Genomic DNA, 26,865 nt, shown 5'->3' on the forward strand with positions numbered 1-26,865 from the left:
GCTTTGAATAAAATAACAAGAGATACATTGATAGGAAATTTTATCTTTATAACAAAAAAATAAATTGATTGTGTTTTCAGTTTTAGTGACAATGCTAAAGAATTTTTCAAAGACCTAGAAGTTTGTTTTTATGTTTAAAAATTTTATATCCTCCGCTACTTAAACACAAGCATACATGCTAATTATAACTTATGAAATATAAGAAATAAACTTAGTGTGTGTGTTGGTGTGGAGAGAGAGAGAGAGAAGGTTTTTAAATTGTAGTAGAAGAACAAAAAAAAGAAATTAAACTTAAAAAAATATCTGTGTGTATGTGTTTGTGTGTGTGTGTGTGTGAGAGAGAGAGAGAGAGAATGGTTTTAATTGTAGTAGAAAGAACAAAAAAAGAAATAAACTTACATATATGTTTGTGTGTATGTGTGTGTGGTGTGAGAGAGAAGAGAGAGAGAAGGTTTTAAATTGTAGTGGAAAGAAAAAAAAATAAGAAATAACTTAATTGTGTGGTGTGTGTGTGTGTGTGTGAGAGAGAGAGAGAGAGAGAGAGAGAGAGAGGGTTTTAAATTGTAGTAGAAAGAAAAAAAAATTAAAAGAGAGGAGACCACAATCTTTAATTATTAATATATATAATATATATATATATATATATATATATATATATAATTCTGATTTTGATTTAAAAAATTATTTTAATTTATTTTTGTGAGAGGAGAGAGATACTTGCTAAAAATAGAGTGAAAACTATTGATTAGCCACATTTCAACAACTTATTTCATTCAACGAGAAAAGTTCTATGAAGAGTTCTGTGAAGGTATTTTTATACCTTATTGAAGAAATGTAGTTCCACATTTCTGGTTGTGACAATGAAGGTACTATGACCTTCAATTCAATCACCCTTTAAAAAGTTGGTAGTTCCACATTTCTGATTCTCATAAATATTTAGCAATCTAATCATGCATTCATCATAAACTGACATTGTCACCTTGCTCATGTATAATAAAAACTGAGAGAATGCCAAGATCAAGATTTAAGAATGTCAATGCAGACTCACACTCTGAAATTATTTTTGGAACAGGAGCAACTTTTGTTTCAGATGACCCAACAGCAAGAGCTGAATGTGAGTCTCTAAGATTTCTTAAATTCCCTATGAACTGCCACAAAAGTAGAAAAATGTTAATTAAGAAAGAAATAATAGCAACTTTGCTTGTTTTCTTGATATAAATTCAAGATGAGTAATTAACTGTAAATGGCTTTGAGATCAAATGCAACATCTCCAAAAATCATTATCACCAATCAGATTATATGATATGTGCACGATAGCGATCTGGATGTGAGTATATGATTAGTACTTAAAAGTGCATATATCATCATTTTGCACTTAAAGTATCAATAACTCCTTAACTGAAGCATATTTTATAGTAACAAGTCTAATACTATAAAATGCCTTAATATATGATAAATGTTCATCTTAAATGCAGGCCTATCACATAAATCAAAGGATTGATTGATAAGTTCAAGTATGGAAATTGAAAGGACAAAGAGAGGGTCAAACTTAGAAAAGAGATGTTGGTGTAGTCCAAACTGGAACATTATTCGGTAATTGGGTCATATCTCGAGTTCTAGATGTCCAAATGACCTCAAATATATGCCTACAACTTTCATGTTTTCATCAAGATCTAATAAGGCCGTTTTCAAGTTCAAATTATAGCAACAACGGAGAAGTCCGAATCTGTCCTATAGCCCGAACACTGTTCAGTGTTTGGCCCATATCTGAAGTTTAAAAAGTCCAAATGACCTCTATTTTTTTTTTTTGGAAAGCTGAGTCAATTTCCTACAACTTTCATGTTTCAAATGGACCCAGTTCTGATGCAAACATTTTTGTTTTATTCAGACAAGAAGATAAAGATTTTCACAAAGTCAAGAGTTGGCCACCCACTCAATAATTAGTCATCAAATCAATAATTCTGAATTTTGGCCTATAAAAGGAGTCATTTGCCATGTATTTAGGGGCTTGTTTATTCAGATCAAGTTCATGCTCTTTATTTCGCTCTATATTTTTTTTGTAATTCTTAAGTTTTGCTTTCATTAATATCTTGTTTATGGTTTTCATTTCCTTTCCTTTCCTTAGTTAACTTGTATCTTATTTATGTTCTTGTTTTGTTTATTTATGTTTCTCTTCTTCATTATGTTTAGCTAAGTTTATTATGTCAAGGTGAAAAGGTTACACTAATAGTGTAAGAATAAGTATAGTGTAAACTCAACATGGACCTTAATGTTTAATATTAACATGTCTTATCTTTTTATCTTACTAATTCTTAATACCTTGCTTGTTAAATGGTTAATCTAGATTTGTGTGTTGTATTAGACTTGGTACAACAAATGCTTGGCACTCTCATAGCCCAACTAACACGGCCAAAAATTGATGTTTTCTCCCAAATGCAGGAGTGTCAAAGTAATAAATAACCCGGCAAGACCGGGGTCGAACCACAGAGAGGTTAATTATATAAATTATAAATAACAAGACGACAACAACAGCAACAACAACAACAACAACAATAATAATAATAATAATAATAATACTCAGTACGTGACGTTGTTATACCTGAGAATAATTTAAAAGATCTGGTCACAGGTTTTCTAGCCTATATACTGAGTTTATGAAAAGATCAAAGAGATATATTATATAATATAAACAGATTTCTGATGCAAATGAACAAGGCAAGACCAACAATGTCAGGATCCTTGATCAAACACAGAGCATACTTTACGTACATAAAATATAACAAGAATGTAAATAAATAATAATAATAATAATATAATAATAGTAGTAATAGTAATAATATTAATAGTAATAATAATAGTATAGTAGTAGTAGTAGTAGTAGTAGTAGTAGTAGTAATAAAAAAGAAGAGGATGAAGAAATTAATGAGAAACTTTGAGATGGAAGATTAATGTAAAGGATTAAATAATGATAAAAAACAAATGTCAAAGTTAGAGGTCTTCCACCAATGGTATTTCAAACAAGTATAGTATAAACTCTTATTACTCAATTTGGAAACCACATACGAAGAAGGTTTCAGTCGAATGATTTGTCATAATAGCTCATTATAAATTATTAACATGATCATATTAATTATCTTATTTACATAACACCAAACTTTTAAATATTGTTAGGAATTCATGATGTTAACTTATGTTAACAACAAATCAAGTTTCTTTCATAGCACAGGTGTAGGTAATACCATACGGTTGCACTATGAGAGTGTCAAGCATTTGTTGTACCAAGTGTTATACAACACAAATCTAGATTAACTATTTAACAAGTAAAGTATTAAGAATTAGTAAGATAAAAAGATAAGACAAGTTAATATTAAACATTAAGGTTCATGTTGAGTTTACACTATACTTGTTTTTACACCATTAGTGTAACCTTTTCACCTTGACATAATAAACTTGGCTAAACATAATAAAGAAAAGAAACATAAATAAACAAAACAAGAATATAAATAAGATATATGTTAACTAAGAAAAGGAAAGGAAATGAAAAGCATAAACAAGATATTAATGAAAGCAAAATTTAAGAATTACAAAAAAAATATAAAGAGAGAAATAAAGAGCATGAACTTGATCTGAACAACCAAACCCCTAAATACATGGCAAATGCTTCCATTTATAGGCCAAAATTTGGAATTATTGATTTGATGACTAATTGTTGAGTGGGTGGCCAACTCTTGACTTTATGAAAATCTTTATCTTCTTGTCTGAATAAAAAGAAAATGCTAGCATCAGAACTGGGTCCATTTGAAAACATGAAAGTTGTAGGAAATTAACTCAAATTTCCAGGAAAAAAAAATGGAGGTCATTTGGACTTCTACAACTCCAGATATGGGCCAAACATTAAACAGTGTTCGGGCTGCAGGACAAATTCAGACTTCGCCATTGTTGCTATAATTTGAACTTGAAAAAGCCTTCTTAGATCTTGATGAAAACATGAAAGTTGTAGGCCTATGTCTTACTGAATCTGTGTAAAACTTTGAGGTCATTTGGACATCTAGAACTCGAGATATGATCCAATTACCGAAAAGTGTTCTAGTTTGGACTGCACCAACATCTCTTTTCTAAGTTTGGCCCTCTCTTTGTCCTTTCAATTTCCATACTTGAACTCGTCAATCATTCCTTTGATTTATGTGATAGGCCTGCATTTAAGATGAACATTTACCATATATTAAAGCATTTTATAGTATTAGACTTGTTATTATTAAACATGCTTTAGTTAAAGAGTTGTTGATACTTTAAGTACAAAATGATGATATAAAACCTTGAAAAAATATGCACTTTTAAGTTACTAATCACACCCCCAACCAGCTTATTACTAGTCCCTAGTAATCAAAGCGTTAAAATAGAAAAACAATTTGCAAATTCTATAAAGCAAGACATTCATCATTCAACTTACTTTAATTTATCCAGATAAACAAACTCTCATTAAATTCATATATCTGCTCAATACCTCTTAAACAAGATATTACTAAACATTTCTTTTGTGCTCAAAATATCAACATATAGTTATCGGGCTTTACTTGGAAGAAAAACAAATTTTTGTTCTAATGTTTAAGGTTAACTTTCTTAGGTTGGGATTATTATTATTTTTTCTTTTTATTTTTTTTATTTTTTTTAATATACACATACAACTTGAAACACAATGTATCTTTAACCCATGTAACGAGTTTTAGGCTAATGACTCCCATACTAGTTGGTCTTAAGACATTAGGTGTTGAGACACCCCTACGAGCTTAACAACTCGGGTTACAGATACTGATACGTAAATAGTGCAATGTTTGATTCCCTTAAGCTTTTCTCCTCAACCCATGTAACAAGCGTTGGGCCAATAGCTCCCAAGTCAGTTGACTTTAGGGTATTAAGTGTTAAAACACCCCTTCGAGCTTAATTGCTTAGGTTAGGGAGGCTACGAAACCCAAACTTATCTACCTTTTTATTATCATTATATTTTTTTTTTTTTGTAAATTATGTTACTTTTCCTTTCCCTTAGTTATTACATTTAACAAAAAGAACATAAAATAATGTAATAATTCCAATTTGCAACCCATAATCATATGTTTAAAGTGTGTGTGTGAAAATGAAGATTTAACAATACTTGTTAAATGAGCATATGAGCAGAATCAAGTGCAACCAATACGAGGTTTGTAAACCTGAATATTTCAATAAGCATTCTGATAGACCTTGTTAAGAATGTTTACTAAGATGCGTCTCAGGAGTCACTTTAACAAAAGAACTCATTTTACTCTGTCATCCTAGTAACAACAGTTTTGCAAATAATTTATAAAATAGAAAACATATTTTTTTTTTTAAATATCAACTACCCTTTCCCCCCCAACCAAAATAAGACATTGTCCTCAATGTCTTAAGGTAGAAAGATAGAGTATAGAAGACATCACCTGAAATAGCGAACACTAACAAACCTGAAACACACTTAAACAAATATAAGAAACAATAAAACACAACAATAAAACCAAAAGACACAAAGTTCTTACAAACGAAGACTCAAATCCAATCTATGCTTTTTACAGCTTTCCTTAGTTGACCAATTTATGCGACTCATAGAGGGATTAATTACAGGGATGAAAGATTGTAGTTGGTCAATCAATTGTTCAGTAGCAGCAGCAAAGATTATGATTTTTCGTGCTGAAGATGTTTGAAATTCATGTTCCACAACATGATCAAGAAAAGACAACAACTTATCATAAAAACCATTAACATTTAATAAACATATGGGTTTATGGTGAATATACAGTTGGGCCCAAGAGGAAATATGAAAGATCTTTTCCAATGTGCCCAGACCACCTGGTAAGGCAATGAAGGCATCAGCATGGTTAAACATTGCATTCAGTCGATCAGACATTGTGGGGACTTGTAATTCCTCTCCAATTGTTTTTCCAATGATCTCCCCTTGTGCTAAAGCTTTGGGGACAACCCCTAAAACTTGACTACCTCCTAAAAATGCAGCTTTTGACACTTCCCCCATTAACCCAAGGCTGCCTCTTCCATACACTAAATGAATCTTTCGTTTAGTTAGTACCTGACCAAGATGATTTGCTGATTCTAAAAATTCTTTTTCTTTCCCAGGACTGGATCCACCGAAAACACAAATATTGTTTATATGATTACTTGAAGAACCTGTCATTTCTACACACTTCTATATTTGATGAATGTATGGGTTGAGTAGAAATTAAGGGAAGGAAGAGAAGAATTTATAGATGAGAAATTGAAAATGCAATCATACCACCTATATGTAGGCCACCCGTAGTCTTTCTCTCTTTCTCTTTATTTATTTATTTATTTTGAAAAAGCATGTGTATATATAGGTAGTTGTGATTGTGGCTCACATCTTTCCTTGGTTATACGTCCAAAAACGGCTTAAACGCCCTCTATGGGTCGGGAAAAGGCTTCCCATCCAGTTTTCTTAAAAACTGGCAAACAGGGTCTTTTTTTAGTCAGATTCCCCAAGACTAAGTCGAGCATGTTCTTTTATGGAATTGTGGCCATAAATCATAAATTACATGATGCACATCTCCACTAGGGTGCGTCTCAAGAGTCAATAGAAGATTATCTAAAGACCCCTTACTCAGGCCATCCTTAATGAATTGTATTTTATCTTCGCGGTTTACAGATATCATTCCTAAAGAATGACATGTCGCATCACAAGTCCATCTGGCACATCTATGATAGACTTTCAGTCGTTTTGCATGACGTTTCTTTACAAAAGTGCTTTTACCTATTCCAGGCATATGTGAAATGAAAAAATTGGAGGACTCACTGTTCAGGAATTCCATGATTCATTAACAACCTCAATCTTTCACACCTAGCACGATAAATTTTTATAATCGCATTCTAAGGCAGAGAGGGAAAATACTTTTTCAATTTTTCAAAAGTGGTGTCCATTTTCAAATGAGAATTGGGGGAGAGATTCAAAGAAATGAGAAAGAGCAAAGAATTGCACAAATATATACACAAATATCAATTATCATGGGAAACTGAAAGAACCGACTTAAGAGTCACGGAGTACCGTTATCCGCCATTTGACCGGGGTGAGAGAGACTTATTGTCAGGAATGCATCTTTGAAATTTTTAATCAGGACAATATTTGAATAAGTTAGGTTCATCCCAATAAAAGTTCTTCACTTCATTCAAAAACTTTCCTCTGTTTTCAGTACTCCAATGAGCTGGCAAATCTCTTGAAGCAAGAAAGTTGATATTTTTAGCAAACAAAGACATTGAACTAAGAGAAAGTGAGGATTCATCAGGAGTGTAATCATCGATTGGTGGGATGTCAGATGTCAAATATGTTGTCACTCTTGACAAAAGATCAGCACCAACATTTTTTGTGTCTTTTTCATCCGTGATTTCTTCCTGAGAATAAATCATTTGCAAATCTTCAGATTCATCCAACTCAATTTTACTCAAAGTATATTCAAGTTGATCATGAACTAATTCTTCAATATGATCTACTTCTTGTAAATCATTATCATCTCCAGGCTGCTTGCAAATGTTGCATTAGAAGTTGCAAGAAATGGACATCCTAAAATAACAGGAAATGAATTACATGCTTCAACAGGTTGCGTGTCTAAGACAATAAAATCCACAAGATAAATGAGTTTATCGACTTATATTAACACATCTTCAATTATTCCTCTAGGTACTTTTACAGATCTATCAGCAAGTAAAAGAGTTACAGAAGTTGGTTTTAACTCACCTAGATTGAGACTCTAAAAAACTGAATATGGAAGTAAATTCACACTAGCTCCAAGATCAAGGCTCTTTCAATTTTATGTTCTTCGATAAAGCAAGAAATTATAGGACAACTAGGATCTTTATATTTCAAAGCATTATTGTTTTGAAGAATGACACTTACTTGTTCGGCTAAAAAGGCTTTCTTTTTCACATTCGGTGTTCTCTTCACAGTGCATAGATCTTTCAAAAATTTAGCATGGGAAGGTACCTATTTAATAGCATCCAACAAAGGTATATTGATCCTTACCTGTTTGAAAGTTTCAAAGATTTCAGAATTGTGATTGACTTTTCTTTGTTTGGTCATGGCATGAGAAAATGAAAGTGCTGGCGGAGAATCAGTCTTTTCTTTACAATGTTCAGATTTAACCCCTTCCTTACCCACAGAGATTGACTCATCATCTTTCTCACAAGATTCAAGAGTGGGTTTTTCAATAACCTTACCACTACGAAGAGTGATGACTGATTTAACTTAATCCATGTGTTGGCTTCCGAAACTACTTGCATTTGCATTGTATTGCCCTTTTGGATTTTGTTGTGGTTGAGATGAAAACTTATCTTTCTCTTGAAAACTGAGAGCAGATGTTAACCTTGCAAGAGTATCTCTAAAATTTATCATGCCTTGAGCAAGTTGAATGTTGATTGTCTCTTGCTTTTCAATGAATGCATGCAATGTTTCCTCAAGATTTCTTCTAGGAGGTGGAGTATAAGGAGGTGCATATCCATGATAATTTTGGAAATTATGGTGTGCTTGAAACGGTGGCTGTGAAGTTTGTGCATTATTGTTATCACTCTTCCAACTGAAATTTGGGTGATTTCTTCAACCAGGATTGTATGTTTGCGAGTATGGGTTATGATTGGGCCTTTGAAAATTGTTCAAAGCATAGGCTTGTTCATGGAGGCATTCCTTGAAAGAAGGCAAAGTTGGACAGTCATTGGTTGCATGTTCATTTGTTTCACAGATTTGACATACAATGTCTTGAACAGATTTTAATTGACCACTCTTTTTCAATTCTAGAGCCTCGACTTTTCTAGCTAAAGATGCAAACTTGGCTTGGAGGTCATGATCTTCCCTAAGGTTATACATACCTCCACTAGATGTATGAGGTTGGGTTTTACTTGGTGCCTCATAAGTGCCTGTAGCATCCTAATTTTGCGCATTTCAGCTACCAAGTCTAGGTACTCAATTGCTTCATTAGGATCTTTATCTTCAAAAGCTCCATTGCACATCAATTCAACAATTTGCCTATCTTTAGGTGTTAACCCTTCATGAAATTGTGAAACCAATCTCCATGTTTCAAAACCATGATGAGGGCAAGTATTAAGCAAGTTCGATACTTATTCCAACATTGGTAAAATGTTTCACCTAGTTTTTGAGTGAAAGTGATGATTTGTCTTTTGAAAGAGTTGGTTCTGTGAGATGGAAAAAACTTCTTTAAAAATTGTTGTTGCATTTCATCCTAAGCACGAATGGATCCTGACCTAAGATTTTGTAGCCATGTTTTAGCTTTATCTTTTAATGAAAAAGGAAAAAGCTTTAATCTAATGGTATTCATGCTACAATTTAAGTTATTATATGTGTTACAAACTTCTTCAAATTCTCTCAAATGCAAGTATGGATTTTCTAGATTTAAGCCGTGAAAAGAAGGTAAAAGTTGAATAATGTCTGGCTTAAATTTAAAATGGGATGCATCAAGAGGGAAAACTATGCATGAGGGTGCACTTGTTCTTGTGGGATTCATGTGATCTCTAAGTGTCCTAACACGGTTATTCTCATTATTCTTATTATGAAGTGACTGGTTATCTTCTTCGACCATATTTTCTGAAAATTATGAGAATACCCTACAAAGTCTAGCACTTAATGTACGTGACCAAACACTCATGCACGTGTAGAAAGAGAATAAAAGGAAGAAAAAAAACAAAAGAAAAAGAAACAAAACAAAAGAAACAAAGTTAGATATAAGAAAAGTGAAAAGAGAAAACAAAATAAATACTAAAATTTGTATAAGAATTTACCTCCCCGGCAACGACGTCAAAAACTTGACACGACCAAAAGATTGATGTATTTTCTCAAGTGCAGGAGTGTCGAAGTAATAAAAAAAGTTGAGGCACTAGAATTGAAAAAGAGTGGTTAATTAAAATCTGTTCAAGACATTGTGTATCAAATCTGTGAAACAAATGAATATGCAACCAATGACTGTCCAACTTTGCCTTCTTTCAAGGAATGTCTTCATGAATAAGCTCATGCTTTAAACAGTTTCCAAAGGCCCAATCATAACCCATACTCGCAAACATACAAGCACACCATAATTTCCAAAATTCTCATGGATATGCAGCTCCTTATGCTCCACTTCCTAAAAGAAATCTTGAGGAAACATTGCATGCATTCATTGGAAAGCAAGAAACAATCAACACTCAACTTGCTTAAAGCATGACAAATTTTAAAGATGCTCTTACAAAATTCACATCTATTCTCAGTTTTCAAGAGAAAGGTAAGTTTCCATCTCAACCATAGCAAAATCCAAAGGGGCAATACAATGCAAATGCAAGTAGTTCCGGAAGCCAACATATGGATCAAGTCAAATCAGTCATCACTCTTCGTAGTGGTAAGGTTATTGAAAAACTCACTCTTGAACCTTATGAGAAAGATGATAAGTTAATCTATGTGGGTAAGGAAGGGGTTGAATCTGAACATTGGAAAGACTGATTCTTCGCCAGCACTTCCATTTCCTCATGCCATGAGCAAACAAAGGAAAGTCAATCATAATTCTGAAATCCTTGAAACTTTCAAACAGGTAAGGATCAATTAACCTTTATTGGATGTTATTAAACAGGTACCTTCCTATGCTAAATTTTTGAAAGATATATGCACCGTGAAGAGAAAATTGAATGTGAAAAAAAAAGCATTTTTAGCCGAACAAGTAAGTGTTATTCTTCAGAACAATAATGCTTTGAAATATAGAGACCCTGGTTGTCCTATAATTTCTTGCTTTATTGGAGAACATAAAATTAAAAGAGCTTTACTTGATCTTGGAGCTGGTGTGAATTTACTTTCATATTCGATTTTTCAAAGTCTCAATCTAGGTGAGTTAAAACCAACTTTTGTAACTCTTTTACTTATTGATAGATCTGTAAAAGTGCCTAGAGGAATAGTTGAGGATGTGTTAGTACAAGTTGATAAATTCATTTACCCTGTAGATTTTATTGTCTTGGATACCCAACCTGTTGAAGCATGTAATTCAATTCCTGTTATTTTAGGATGTCCATTTCTTGCAACTTCTAATGCATTGATTAATTGTAGGAATGGACTGATGAAGCTATCATTTGGAAACATGACATTGGAGATGAATATTTTCAACATTTACAAGCAACCTAGAGATGATAATGATTTACAAGAAATGGACTTTATTGAAAAATTAGTTCATGATCAATTTCAAACCACTTCCAGTGAAACTTAAAAGTTTGTTTACTTCTGCTCTTGTCATTCAACCTCCTGATTGGTCACTACCTTTTGAAATAATGTGTGACGTTAGTGACTATGTCGTGGGTGCTGTCTTGGGCCAAAGAAAAGATAAGAAACCTTATGTGATTTACTATGCAAGTAAAACTTTAAATACTGCTCAAATGAATTACACTACTACTGAAAAAGAAATACTTCCAGTAGTATTTGCATGTGACAAGTTCAGATCTTATCTTGTTGGCTCACCTATTGTTTTTAGTGATCATTTAGCATTGAAATATCCTCTCTAAGAAAGATTTTAAGGCTAGATTGATGTGGTGGATTTTGTTACTTCAAGAATTTGATATCACAATCAAAGACAAGAAAGGCACCGAAAATGTTGTTGTGGATCATTTGTCAAGATTGACAACCGGTTCGAGATCTGACATCACACCAATCGATAACTACTTTCCTGATGAATCTTTATTTTATGTCTCTACAATGCCTTGGTTTGCTAATATTGTTAATTTTCTTATTTTAGGACAATTGCCAGCTTATTGGAGTACCCAAGACAAAAGAAAGTTCTTGAATGAAGTGAAGAACTTTTATTGGGATGACCCTTATTTATTCAAATATTGTCCTAATCAAATATTTCAAAGATGCATTCCTGACAATGAGGTAAGTAATGTCATTAAATTTTGTCATTCTTAGGCATGTGGGGGTCATTTCTCATCAAGAAAGACAACTGTAAAAATCTTACAAAGTGGATTTTATTGGCCCACCATGTTCAAAGACTCGCATGCATTCTGTAAGACTTGTGAAAATTATCAAAAGTTGGGATCTATTTCGAAACTTCGCATGATGCCTTTAAATCCTATTCTTGTCATTGAGATCTTTGACTGTTAGGGTACAGATTTCATGGGTCCATTTCCTCCATCATTTGGTTTCTTGTACATATTGGTCGTAGTAGATTATGTTTCAAAATGGATAGAGGCAATTCCAAGTCGAACCAATGATCACAAAATAGTGATAAAGTTTTTGAAAGAAAACATTTTAAGTCAATTTGGAATCCCTCGAGCCGTGATAAGTGATGGTGGAACACATTTCTGTAACAAGCCATTTGAGTCTTTAATGAAGAAATATGGAATCACACACAAAGTTGCCACCCCTTATCACCCTCAAACGAGTGGACAGGTAGAACTTGCTAATAAGGAGATTAAACAGATCTTAGAAAAAACGGTGAACCCTAATCGGAAAGACTAGTCTTTAAGACTTAATGATGCACTTTAGGCTTATCGAACTACATATAAAACATCATTAGGTATGTCACCTTATAGACCAGTATATGGAAAACCTTGTTACTTGCCTGTGGAAATTGAACATAAAGCTTATTGGGCTAGTCAGTTGTGAAAATTGCAATTAAATGAGCTTGAGGAAATAAGAAATGATGCATATGACAATTTAAGAATTCATAAAACAAGAATCAAAGAGTTTTATGACAAGAAAATACTAAGAAAAACATTCAATGTTGGTCAAAAAGTCTTTCTTTATAATTCTCGACTCCATTTATTTCCTAGAAAACTAAGATCAAGATGAAGCAGTCCTTTTATTGTGAAACATGTATATCCATATGGGGCCTGTGATATCGAAAATCCAAAGAATGGTAATGTTTTCAAGGTAAATGGCCATTGTTTTGAAAGTTTTTTTTTGATAATTTTTTCGGTTGAAAATGACTCTATTGAATTGGACGATCTTGTATATAAAGATTGATTCTTTTTCTCACATTGTTTTTGTGTGACTTTTGTTTTGTTAGCTTCTCTCACCACGGTCAAATGGCAGATAACAGTACTCCGTAACTCTTAAGTCGGTTCTTTCAGTTTCCTATGATAACTGATTTATGTGTATATATTTGTGCAATTCTTTTCTCTTTCTAATTTCTTTGAATCTCTCCCCCAATTCTCATTTGAAAATGGACACTACTCTTGAAAAATTGAAAAAGCATTTTCCCGCTCTGCCTCAGAATGCGATTACAAAAATTTACCGTGCTAGGTGTGAAAGATTGTGGTTGTTAATAAATCATGAAATTCCTGAAGATATTCATTGGTTAATTGAAGCAAAGGTCCGATTATCAGGTAAGTCCTCAAATTCTTTCATTTCACACATGCTTGGAACAGGTAAAAGCATTTTTGCAAAGAAACGTCATGCAAAACAACTGAAAGTCTGTCAAAGATGTGCCAGATGGACTTGTAATGCGACATGTCGTTCTTTAAGAATGGTATCTGTAAACCGTGAAGATAAAATACAATTCATTAAGGATGGTCTGAGTAAGGGGTCTTTTGATAATCTTCTATTGACTCTTGAGACGCACCCTAGTGGAGATGTGCATCATGCAATTTATGATTTATGGCTATAATTCTATAGAGAACATGCTCGACTTAATCTTGAGAATCTCATTAAAAAAGACCCTGTTTGCTAGTTTTTAAGAAAACTGGATGGGAAGCCTATCCCCGACCCATAGAGGGCGTTTAAGCCGTTTTTGAACGTAAAAACAAGGAAAGATGTGAGCCACAATCACAACTACCTGTACATACACATGCTTTTTTAAAATAAATAAATAGAGAGAGAGAGAGTGTGTGTGTGAGACTACGACTAGCCTACATATAGGTGGTATGATTGCATTTTCAATTTCTCATCTATGAATTCTTCCCTTCCTTCCCTTCATTTCTACTCAACCCATACATTCATCAAATACAGAAGTGTGTAGAAATGGCAGGTTCCTCAAATCATCACATAAACAATATTTGTGTTTTTGATGGATCCAGTACTAGGAAAGAAAGTTTTTAGAATCAGCAAATCATCTTGGTCAGGTACTAGCTGAGTAAAAGATTCATTTAGTGTATGGAGGAGGCAGCCTTGGTGACACGACCAAAAGATTGATGTCTTCTCCCAAGTACAGGAGTATCGAAGTAATAAATAACCCGGTAAGGCTGAGATCGAAACACAGAGAGGTTAATTGTATAAATTATAAATAACAAGACGACAACGACAACAACAACAACAATAACAGTAACAATAATATTAATAGTAATAGTAGCAGTAGTAGTAGTAATACTCAGTACGTGGCGTTGTTATACCTGAGAATGATCTAAAAGATCGGGTCACAGATTTCCAACCTATATACTAAGTATATGAAAAGATCAAAAAGATATATTATATAATATAAACACATTTCTGATGCGAATGAACAAGGCAAGACCAACAATGTCAGGATCCTTGATCAAACACAGAGCATACTTAACGTACATAATAATAATAATAATAATAATAATAATAATAATAATAATAATAATAATAGTAGTAAAAAGAAGAGGAGAAAGAAATTAATGAGAAAGAAGAGGAGAACAGTGTTCAAGCTGCAGGACAGATTCAGACTTGAAAACGGCCTTATTAGATCTTGATGAAAACATGAAAGTTGTAGGCGTATGTCTTATTGAATTTGTTTAAAAATTTGAGGTCATTTGAACATCTAGAATTCGAGTTATGACCCAATTACCGAACAATGTTCTAGTTTGGATTGCACTAACATCTTTTTTCTAAGTTTGGCCCTCTATTTGTCCTTTCAATTTCCATACTTAAACTCATCAATCAATCCTTAGATTTATGTGATAGGCCTGCATTTAAGATGAACATGTACCATATATTAAGGTATTTTATAGTATTAGACTTGTTATTATAAAATAACTCCTTAACTAAAACATGTTTTATAATAACAAGTCTAATACTATAAAATGCCTTAATATATGATAAATATTCATCTTAAATGCAAGCATATCACATAAATCAAAGGATTGATTGATGAATTCAACTACTGAAATTTGTGAAGACAAAGAGAGAGCCAAACTTAGAAAAGAGATGTTAGTGCAGTCCAAACTGGAACATTGTTCGGCAATTGGGTCATATCTCGAGTTCTAGATGTCCAAATGACCTTAATTTTCACACAGATTTAGTAAGACATAGGCCTACAACTTTCATGTTTTCATCAAGATCTAAGAAGGCCGTTTTCAAGTCCAAATTATAGCAACAATGGAGAAGTCTGAATCTGTCCTGCAGCTTGAACACTGTTCAGTGTTTGGTCCATATCTGGAGTTGTAGAACTCCGAATGACCTCCATTTTTTTTCCTGAAAAGCTGAGTCAATTTCCTACAACTTTCATGTTTTCAAATGGACTCAGTTCTGATGCTAGCATTTTCGTTTTATTCAGACAAGAAGATAAGGATTTTCACAAAGTCAAGAGTTAGCCACCCACTCAACAATTAGTCATCAAATTAATAATTCTGAATTTTGACTTATAAAAGAAGGCATTTGCCATGTATTTAGGGGCTTAGTTGTTCAGATCAAGTTCATGCTCTTTATTTCTCTCTATATTTTTTTTGTAATTCTTAAGTTTTGTTTTCATTAATATCTTGTGTATGTTTTTCATTTCCTTTCCTTTCATTAGTTAACTTGTATCTTATTTATGTTCTTGTTTTGTTTATTTATGTTTCTCTTCTTCATTATGTTTAGCTAAGTTTATTATATCAAGATGAAAAGGTTACACTAATGGTGTAAGAATAAGTATAGTGTAAACTCAACATGGACCTTAATGTTTAATATTAACATGTCTTATCTTTTTATCTTACTAATTCTTAATACCCTACTTGTTAAATGGTTAATCTAGATTTTGTGTTTATAATAATTTATACAATAAATGTTGACACTCTCATAGCCCCAGCCCAACCGTATGGTATTACCTACACCTGGGCTATGAAAGGAACTTGATTTATTGTTAACATCAGTTAACATAATGAATTCCTAAAAATATTTAAAAGTTTGTTATGTAAATAAAATAATTAATATGATCATGTTAATAATTTATAATGAGCTATTAATGACAAATCATCCGATTGGAACCTCCTCCGTGTGTGGTTTTCAAATTGAGTAATAAGAGTTTATATTATACTTGTTTGAAATATTATTGGTGGATCCTCTAACCTTGACATTTGTTTTTATCATTGTTTAATCTTTACATTAATCTTTCATCTCAAAGTTCTCATTAATTTCTTCCTCCTCTTCCTTTTTATTATTTTTACTACTACTACTACTAATATTATTATTATTAGTATTATTATATTTTATGTACGTTAAGTATGCTCTCTGTTTGATCAAGGATCCTGACATTGTTGGTTTTGTCTTGTTCATTCGCATCAGAAATCTGTTTATATTATATAATATATATTTTTGATCTTTTCATAAACTCAGTATATAGCCTAGAAACTTGTGACCCGATCTTTTTAGATCATTCTCAGGTATAACAACGCCACGTACTGAGTATTATTATTATTACTATTAATATTATTGTTGTTGTTGTTGTTGTTGTTATCATCTTGTTATTTATAATTTATACAATTAACCTTCTATGGTTTGATCCCGGTCTTGCCGGGTTAGTTATTACTTGGACACTCCTGCATTTGGGAGAAGACATCAATCTTTTGGTAGTGTTAGTATAGCAACAGAGGTGAGTTGTGGCAGAAGCATGGGCACATTGAGACACATGGATGTGGATCATGCTTTGTCGCCAAGTTGTTATAGAATAAGTCAAGTTTGTTTTAATTAGGTTGTTAGCAGATAATAAGGATTCCTTTCGAGAATCGCTAATTACTTTCCTACTTTCCAGCATTATTGTTATTCACTCATCTATATAAAGCCTAAGGGCATTCAATAAAGTATATCTAAGAAATTATCCAAAGTTATTGTCCTCTTCTTTCTTGCTTCTTCTACTTCTTCCTAAATTTATACTCATCAGTGGTAGTAGAGCCAGGTTATCATAGACACTTGTGGAAAAAGCAATGCCGAATTCCGCAACGAGGTCAATAAAGCCTTAACTAGGCATGAATCAAGTTTTGATCAAGTAAACTCTACTTTACAAGCAATGTTAACTGAACTCCAAACCCTTCACACCATTCAAATTCTAAATCCTAACTCTCTTAAAATCAACTCATTCGCACCAAAAGGATCATCACAATTCCACACTTCCCATTCTCTTAACACCACTGGTCAGCCGCATCCATAACTCAAGCTCTCCTTTCCACGTTTTGATGGTAATGATCCTACAGGTTAGGTGTATAAAGTAGAGCAATATTTTGATTTTCCGAACATTGTACCTCCTCAACAAGTCCAGTTAGCCTCTTTCCACTTAGATGGAATTGCCCTTCAATGGCATAGATGGCTGAACAAGTTTCGAGGACCCCTCATGTGGAGCGAGTTTGTCCAGGCAATTTTTCTATGCTTTGGACCCACAGAATACGAGGACCCATCAGAGTCACTCATGCGTCTCAAACAAACCACCACTGTGGTAGCCTACCAAGAAGCCTTTGAAAGACTCTCCCATCAAGTTGATGACCTACCTGAAGGTTTCCTCATTGGATGTTTTGTTGCCGGTCTTCGAGGTGATATTCGTATCGATGTCAAGATCAAACAGCCTCATACATCGGCAGATGCAATCGGGGTTGCACAACTGCTTAAGGAGCACAATCTATTACATAAGAAGGCTAGCCTTCCAACCTGATCATCACACACTATGCTGACGTCCAGGGTGCCCACCAATTCAGTAGCGAGAAACCTAAGACCACCACCATCACAGCGAGCAACTCCTTCTCTAACATCATTTCGGAGGATAACCAATCAAGAAGCTAGGGAATAAAGGGAAAAAGGATTGTGTTACTATTGTGATGAGAAATTCATTCCAGGCCATCGCTGCGAACGCCCACAACTGTTTATGATCGAAGACACTTCCCACATGAGCCTTGAGGAAGGCACTGATGATTCTTAAGAAATGATGAATTATGAAGACATACCAGAAATCTCGTTTCATGCCATTGTTGGTGTCGAATGCCCCCAAACCTTACATGTGTTGGGAAATTTGAGGAACAAGAGTGTAACAATGCTCATCGATGGAGGAAGCACTCACAACTTCATTGATCAAGCAGTGGTCTCTAAGTTTGGATTGCCAGTAAACCGCGGCAAACAGTTTCAGATCATGGTTGCTAACCAGGAGAAGATTATCTGCAATGGTCTCACACTGAACATTCAAGGGCAAACCATCATTGCCAATTACTATATCTTTCCAGTCACCGCTTGTTAACTAGTGTTGGGTGTATAGTGGCTTGAAACCCTTGGCCCCATTAAAAGGGATTTCAAAAAGCTCATTATAAGCTACAAAAAGCAAGGAGAAACACACACCCTTCATGGACTAAGGCACACAAACGCAACTTTCACAGGCAAAGAGTTGTGGGGCTACATGGGATTGGCTTTTTCCTTCAATCATTCTCTCATATCCCAGTAATAACACTATAAACCACCCTCCTGAGATGAATAACCTTCTTTCCAAATTCTCTCATGTGTTTGAACAGCCTACCAGTTTACCTCCCAAAAGATCCAATGACCATCACATACCATTGCAACCAAATTCAGGACCAATAAATATTAGACCCTACCAATATCCCTATTACCAAAAAACCAAGATAGAGAGAATGGTGCGAGAACTTTTAAAGTCAGATTTGATAAGGCCAAGTAATAGTCCATTCTCATCACCTGTTTTACTGGTTAAAAAAGCAGATAGAGCTTGGCGATTTTATGTAGACTATCGCGCCTTGAATGAAATTACCATTAAAGATAAATATCCAATCCCAATGATCGATGAACTTTTGGATGAACTGCATAGATCCCGGTACTATTCCAAATTGGATCTATGGTCCGGCTATCATCAAATCTGGATACAAGAAGGCGACATCCCTAAGACAGCTTTTCGAACACATGAAGGGCATTTTTCATCACTATCTCCGAAAATTTATTTTGGTTTTCTTCGATGATTTTTTGGTATACTCTAAATCATGAGAAGACCATCTCACTCATTTGCAAACTGTTTTGTAAATTTTGGCAAACAATGAATTGTTTGCTAAAGAGTTCAAGTGTCGAATCGAAGTTACACAAGTCGACTACCTGGGCCATATCATTTCAGAAAAAGGTGTTTCCATTAATCCCACCAAGATACAAACGGTCATTGAGTGGCCTACACCGACAACAACCAAGGGAGTCCACGGATTTTTGGGGTTGGCTGTGTATTATCGAAAATTCATTCGTCACTTTGGAAGTTTAGCAGCACCGTTTACCCGATTGCTGACCAAGGAAGGATTCCAATGCAATGAAGAGGTTGATATGGCTTTTAGAAGGTTGAAGGCAGCCTTAACTAATCCACCTATCCTACGCCTGCCAGATTTTTCTCAAAGCTTTATGATTGAATGTGACGCTAGTGGCATTGGAATTGGAGCAATTCTCTCCCAACAAGACCAACCAATGGCATATTTAAGTGAAGCATTGAAAGGTTCCTCCTTAACCTTATCCACTTATGAAAAACAGATTCTGGCCATCGTTAAAGCTATTCAAAAATGGCGACCATATCTGCTTAGAAAACCATTCACGGTTCGCACAAATTAAAGGAGTCTCAAATATCTATTGGAGCAACGAATCACTACACCCGCACAAGCACGTTGGCTATCTAAGATATTGGGATATGATTGTGTGATTAAGTACAAGAAGGGAACTGAAAACCAAGGAGCAGATTCATTGTCCAGGGTGGTGGAATTCCAGTTTTTATCTATCTCTACTACACGAGCAGACTGGTGGCTGGCCCTACAACAGGAAGTGCAGCAGGAACCATTTTATGCTAACTTCAAGTCAACCAACCCATTCATGATCCAACAAGATGGAGTGTGGTTCAGGAAAGGTAAGGTCTTTTTAAGTCCTACTTCCTCTCCTTCCACAAATCTTAATCGACTGTCATGCAACCCCTGTTGGTGGGCATTTTGGGTTCCATAAAACGCTCGCCCGTATAAAGCAAGATTTCTCTTGGCCAAATATGCACCATACAGTAAAAGAATTCTTGTAGCAATGTGAGAGGTGTCAACGTTTCAAAATTGATTGCATGAAACCAGCAGGGGTACTCCAACCTCTACCAGTACCAAGCCAAGTCTGGACGGACATCTCCATGGACTTCATTGAAGGATTACCCTCCTCTCATGGATATAGCTGCATTATGGTGGTTGTGGATCGCTTATCTAAGTATGCGCACCTCATTCCATTGAAGCATCCCTATACAGCCATCACTGTTACCAAAGCTTCATCTCCAACATAGTTCAATTGCATGGCATTCCTACCTCTATTGTTAGTGACCGCGACAAGGTATTTCTCAGCACCTTATGGCAAACACTATTTCAATTCCAAGGCACTCAATTATGTATGAGCTCTACCTACCATCCTCAATCGGATGGCCAAACCGAAATGGTTAACCGGGTCCTTGAACAATATTTATGTTGCTTTACAGGGGACCAACCACGAACCTGGTTTGACTGGGTTCCTAGGGCAAAATTCAGCTACAACACCTATGTCCACTCTTCCACTAAGGTAATGCCATTTGAGGTGGTGTATGGTGTTCCACCTCCTAGCTTATTAACTCATGTTCCTAACACCTTTAAGGTTCAAGTAGTGGATGAGCACCTACGTGATCGAGATTATATTCTCCGTGAGCTATGAAGGAATCTTTTGCTCGCTCAAAATCGAATGAAATGTCAGGCTGATCAACATCGTCGGGATGTTTCCTTTGATATTGGTGACTATGTGTACCTAAAACTACAGCCTTACCGCCAGACTTCAGTAGCCTTTCGAAGCTCTATGAAACTGGCTCTGCGATTCTTTGGACCTTATCAGGTCATTACAAAAGTAGGATCAGTGTCCTACAGATTAGCGTTACCTTCAGATTCGCAAATTCGTAACGTATTTCATGTCAGCTTGCTACGAAAATATTTGGGGTCCATTCCCCCTATAATTGCTCAGCTTCCTCTTGTTTCAAAGACTACAACTATCCTTCTGCAACTTGAAGTTATCATTGACTGCCAGGTAATTCACAAAATATTGTCCTAAGACTGAAATTTTAGTTAAATGGGCAAGTGTACCAGTGGGAGATGCCACTTGGGAGGACGTAAGGCGATTTACCAAGACATACCCTACTTTTATCCTCGAGGACAAGGATTGTTAAGGGGGTGGGAATTATATGTGCACAGTAACGATATGGACGTGAGTATAGCAACAGAGGTGAGTTGTGGCAGAAGCAAGGGAACGTTGAGACACATAGATGTGGATCATGATTTGTCACCAAGTTGTTATAGAATAAGTCAAGTTTGTTTTAATTAGGTTGTTAGCATATAATAAGGATTCCTTTCGGGAATCGCTAATTACTTTCCTACTTTCCAGCATAATTGTTATTCATTCATGTATATAAAGCTTGAGAGCATTCAATAAAGGATATCTCAGAAATTATCCAAATTGTTATTCATTCATGTATATAAAGCTTGAGAGCATTCAATAAAGGATATCTCAGAAATTATCCAAAGTTATTGTCCTCTTCTTTCCTACTTCTTCCTAAATTTGTACTCATCATTATAGTATAACAATGCAGGAGAGCATAATTATCAAGAATATAATAACTCCACTTGTAGGGTGCTAGATGATTTTCTAGCACGAAAACACGTCTGATATATTTGAGCACAATATTAAAAACAAAAAAGAAAGAACAACAGTAAAACTCAAATTGTTCAAAAGCATCTAAGCTAGCCATATAAATTCAAATCTATAGCAGAAACCGAATCAAATCTTCATATTAAACCATATAAATTCCTTTTTTTTTAAGGAAAAAAAAAAAACAGTAGAAGAACAAAACTTCTAATTCTAGTTTAGGCTTATAGAAAGGGCATGTTAGGTCTCCATAATTTAGTGTCCAAGAAAACTGCTTTGGTGGAAAACAAATCACGTTCTTCCTTGGTCTAAAACCACATTTTCTTTAGCATAAATTGATGGAAAGAACGCAAGTTTCCAAGGTAACATTGCTTTGCCAAGGCTGGGTCAATGTTGCCCATGCGAGCCCTTGGAAGTTCATCTCCCACATTTTCTCTTACTTTTCTCCTTTCAGTACCATATAATGTTAGTGATAATTCTCATATTTGCTATACAAAGATTTATGGTATGATAACCAATCTTTTTCTAATGCTTCATGTTCCTAATCTAATATGATGCCCCAGCACAATTGAGAGAATCTTTCTTGGCATTTCAACCTCTTCAGAAATTTAAAACGGAAATTGTGGGCCTTTATTTACCCTCAACTACTTAGTTATATATAAACTCAGGAGATGAAATATTATCAGTCATAACTCTATGTGATGATGTATCATTGTGTAGTGACTTGACTGATAAAGTGTTTATAGGATTCAAGAAATATTAATTTTATGCCATGTAACCTTTCAAGAAGATAAACATGAAAAACAAGAAATGATGTTGAGATACCTTCCAAAGCATCTTGTATGCCTCCAACAACCGGTTGGCAGCGAGTCCAAACCCATGAAGTTGTGGCACTTCCATCATGTGCGTCCAAGGGCGTATTTCCTGAAAAGGTAGTTAAAATATAGCAAGAGAATGCTTGCACTCACTATCATAGACTTCAAGACAAAGATGCTCGAGCATAGCTGCATAGGCTTCCAGGAATAATGTTTTATGCTGAGAACAGTTAAAAAGGTACAACGTGCTAAAGATCTGAGAGAATTTCTATTGAGATTTTCTTAAAACATTTCTATGAAGAGTCATAATCAACAAGACAGAGAAACTCAACAAATGGGTATAGCAACTCATAATACCTAATGCATGAAAGAGATCCAGCGTAATGTAGAAAGTTTTTTTGTTCAGATATGTTAGGATGGAGCAGAGAAAACATAAAAAATAAATTGAATGATCTTGAAATTCCTAAAGAGATTCCTAGAAACTTCTTCGTTTACATTCAAGCAGACAGGATGATTAAACTTATAAATTGTGATCTAGCAGAGAAAATTCAGACCTTAGTGTATATGGCATTGAATGACCTTGCAATTTCTAGAAAAGATTCCAAATGTGCCTGAGTCCGATTCCACCTCAGCATACTCCTTGTCTGGATTGCATGCATGCTAAATAAAACATATATGCATTGCACAGAGTTAAAAACGAGGTGAAATCAGATATGAATGAGATGAAAAAAAAAAGAGTTGCATTAATACTTATTCACAACACAAGAAATTGGGAATGACTCACCAATAGAGGAGCATAGGTATTCAAAAAAAGAACAATTTGTTAAAAGGTGGGAATTTAAGAATTAATATTATATTTTCAAGGCATGGAAATGTAAAAACAATAAGAACAGTTGTTTTAAAAGATCATAACAATAGTTTCTCCAAAAATGGCAACATCATGTCTAAAGCAACAAATCTAATTAACACTTTGCAGAAACTCTCTTCCCGAAAGTGCACACAGTGTGAATTGTAGACATGATAATGTAAATTGATCGAACGAGAGAAATGCAAAGGGCCCATTTGAAGGGAAAAGAAAAATAAATAAATAAATAAATAAAATGAATCGAGATTTGGATAAACCTTAGATGCCAAATCATTAACCTTCTGCTGAAGATTCAGAAGTATTTTTTACTGTTCTGCAAGCTTTGTCTCCAACTCAGATACATCTGGTCTGCAAATGTACTTCAATAAAAAGAAAGGTAATGTTACTACATCTTGTGACATGAAAAAGAATAATCATCATTTATCAGTATAAATGAAAAGGGATGATCATGTCATATGTTTGGCATCAACATTGATAGTTGTGTTCTATAAATTGCTTTTATATGTCTTCTTCAGGACTTACAATGGAATTCATTCCATATAAAACAAGTTATCAATAAACTTGGTTGTCTAGGGAAAAGATTATAACACTTTTCTAGGTAATCTACCTAGGGTCAGACTTGAAAATCACCAAAGGGGTTTGTCTTTGATAGCAGTTGACAGGCATGGTTTAATATACTTAAACAAGAAGGGTGAACAGGCAAAACGAGAGAGGAGAATGACATAATCTTACAATGGATATATGGATTGAATCTGCACATCAGCAGGGAACAGCTTGCACTCCTCTGAGAAAATTAGAGCTTGTTCTCTGCAATAGAATCTATGAGTTGTATGTCTTTTCGCCACCCTGTTCATCTACACTGCAAAATAATACAAACAAATCTCATAAGAACAAAGGACGTAAGGAAATGCAGGCAATAAAGGTTGTAACATTAAGAGCTGATGAAACTAATTCAAACAGCAAACTTTAAGCAAAGTCAACCTCCATTCTAGATTATTAGCATATCTGCTAGCCTCCACATGATCTACTATTAGGCGAAGCTTTTTCAGTTCTGTCTTCATAGCTTCCTTGCCCCTGAAACACAGAGGCATTAACATTGCACTCACTTGAGATTAGAACATCTAACATATGATTCCAAGTTGACTTGCTCACAATAACTTTTTAATCTTCACTTTTTGAAATCTAGACATTTCAATTCATTTGAAAAAATGCACAATCTTTTACCTCCCCAGCCATTCATCTATTGGTCCATCTTAAAATTGTAGTTTATACAAACTAGACATAAGCATGTGCATCACTTGTAAAGCGTGAAAGGATATTAAATTCATAAGTTACCAGGGTTCCTACTGAAAGGTTTGTGTTAGAGTTAAGAAGGGTTTCAACTGCACTTAATGTTTGAAGCAAACTAAGAAGTGAAATGTATGAAAACTTACTTAATAAAAAGGTACAATTATTGATCAAAAGATAGCTTTTTCATACACAAAATTAAGCAACCTACTTGGATGACTTCTGTGTCTAAAGTTGAAGTGATGCCCAGAAAAATTGCAATCTCTTGCCAGATCTGCAAAAAAAATGCTCAGTTAGTTTTGAATTGCAAAGTTGCAGCAGCAGTAATAATAATCACAAATGTTAATGAGCCTTTTTGATATTATTACAAAGAGCCGGATAAAAGAATGACAAAAAACAGAGATGTTGCAATACCCGGATAAAAGAATAGTTATAAAAATACAACATAGAAAACCTATAGGTATATCAAAAGGCCAAAGTCCAAAAATTTAGACTGGCAATGATAGAAAATTATCACACCAAGCTTTCCCTGAATCCATTTTATGAAGAAGAGGAAATGAAATTTTGTAAAATACTCATTGTAGACAAAAAAAAAATATAGCAATACAATTCACTTTCTAAATAAGCTAGTTAAGGATAAATTGGAATGGGTTTGGATTCTGACTGAGATCTTCTAGAAGAAAATAAGTTGTACAATATCTGTCTAAATCCACACTCTACAATCAGGTATCATGTTGAAACAAGAAGAGTTGGAAGTTCAAAGAAATGAAACTTCAAAGAAATAATATTACCTGATAAAAAAACTACAAATGGGCTTGTGATGACCGATAAAGATTTTGGAAGACTATAGACAATGGATGTTTCTCAACAAACTCCCAGAGGAGTATGAAATAACCACTACCAACTTCATATACGTGATTAACTTAAGAATTCCAACCATTAGATTGAAGCTCAAACTGCTATTGATAACCTTTTTACCAAGGAGAATCAGTTTCTAAAAGAAAGCACGAAATCCATTTGCCCAGCAAGGAAATATTTAGTTCATTGAAAGTCCAAGGTTCCAAGTCTCCATGGGTTTAAGGAATAACATCACTGGAAATCTATGCGTATATATGAAATCCCCACTAATGAACCATGATTCTCATTACAATGGCAAGAGAATTCTAAACATGATCCTCAGAGAATTCTAAACATGACCCTCACAACAACCCCACATAAAAAAGACTCGAGTAACAATGAGAAAAGACACTAAAATCTTTATCAAGTCCATCATATTCTATGATCCTATTGTTTTTTACTCCAACTATGCAATTGTTAGATGTACAATAAAAAACGAAAGGTTGACTTTCTGAAGGTTAAATATATAAAACGTAACGGAAAGAAAAGGCTTACATTGGATACGAGCAGTCTCTTCGTCACGATCCATAGTATCCGGTTGTAGATTTAGCTGCGAGAATGGCAATTTATCACCCAATAACCTGCAATTCAGAGTACCAGAGATTTTTAAATGCCCTTCAGACAGCAAATTCATTATTTCCTTACAGAGAAACTAACATGTCTAGCACTATATATATATAAATGTCCAAATTTCTGGGTCAAATAGACAGTTCTCAGCAACCAAACAATCAAGAATCACCAAGTAAAGTAGACATACATCATCAAAGAAGTAACAAGGCAAATCTCCCAAATTAATTTTCTCCTTGACCCGCATTTTCCCAGTAACCAAACAAGCCGGCAACAAAGAGAAGGTTGAAAAAAAAGAGGAAAGGAAATCATAATACATTTGGTTCAATTTTCCCAGAAAAAGAAAAAAAAAAGTGACAAAGAACATGATGACGATAATAAGGGGAAATGGGGTACTTGAAGAAGAGCCATTCGAGAAGAGCATAACGTTCCATGCCAGCGAAAAGAAGAAACTGAGCAGGAGCATTGGCTCTTGGATAATTCAGCATCCCCAGCTTTCTCTGTATCTCTTCCATTTGCTTCGCTGCCATTTTTTTTCTTCTATTTCTTGATTTTGATTCAGTAGCTGATCTTTTGCTTTTTTTTTTTTC

General features: G+C 34.4%; 1 protein-coding gene across 6 annotated transcripts; it reads right to left on the reverse strand.

Moving 5' to 3' along the window:
* Positions 1-3,437: 3,437 nt before the first annotated feature.
* On the reverse strand, positions 3,438-24,362 carry LOC118032431 (AUGMIN subunit 7-like). 6 transcript variants are annotated; one of them, XR_012168838.1, is made up of 6 exons: positions 24,257-24,361; positions 23,782-23,872; positions 23,214-23,319; positions 22,670-22,768; positions 5,451-5,474; positions 3,451-4,193 (listed from the first exon to the last, which is right to left on the reverse strand). XR_012168838.1 is itself a non-coding variant. In XM_073406774.1 (6 exons), exons 2-5 carry the CDS (start codon positions 23,796-23,798, stop codon positions 5,466-5,468), a joined length of 231 nt encoding a protein of 76 aa, XP_073262875.1. In that variant the 5' UTR covers positions 23,799-23,883; positions 24,257-24,362; the 3' UTR covers positions 3,452-4,193; positions 5,451-5,465. The 6 variants fall into 6 exon arrangements, 3 of the variants coding, with proteins under 3 accessions (XP_073262874.1, XP_073262875.1, XP_073262873.1); XM_073406774.1 differs by having other exon boundaries at positions 3,452-4,193; positions 23,782-23,883; positions 24,257-24,362; XR_012168839.1 differs by lacking the exons at positions 3,451-4,193; positions 5,451-5,474 and adding exons at positions 6,617-7,422; positions 11,271-11,350 and having other exon boundaries at positions 23,782-23,883; positions 24,257-24,362.
* Positions 24,363-26,865: the final 2,503 nt, after the last annotated feature.

The sequence above is a fragment of the Populus alba genome, chromosome 19 (assembly GCF_005239225.2).
Source record: "Populus alba chromosome 19, ASM523922v2, whole genome shotgun sequence".
NCBI classification, from domain to species: domain Eukaryota; kingdom Viridiplantae; phylum Streptophyta; class Magnoliopsida; order Malpighiales; family Salicaceae; genus Populus; species Populus alba.

Coding starts and splice junctions, on each gene's coding strand:
- LOC118032431 (XM_073406772.1), bottom strand. Junction 22,769..23,213: donor TCAATGCCATATACACTAAG/GTCTGAATTTTC, acceptor CTACCTTTTCAG/GAAATACGCCCTTGGACGCA. Junction 14,227..22,669: donor CATACAAGATGCTTTGGAAG/GTATCTCAACAT, acceptor TTTCGATCTCAG/CCTTACCGGGTTATTTATTA.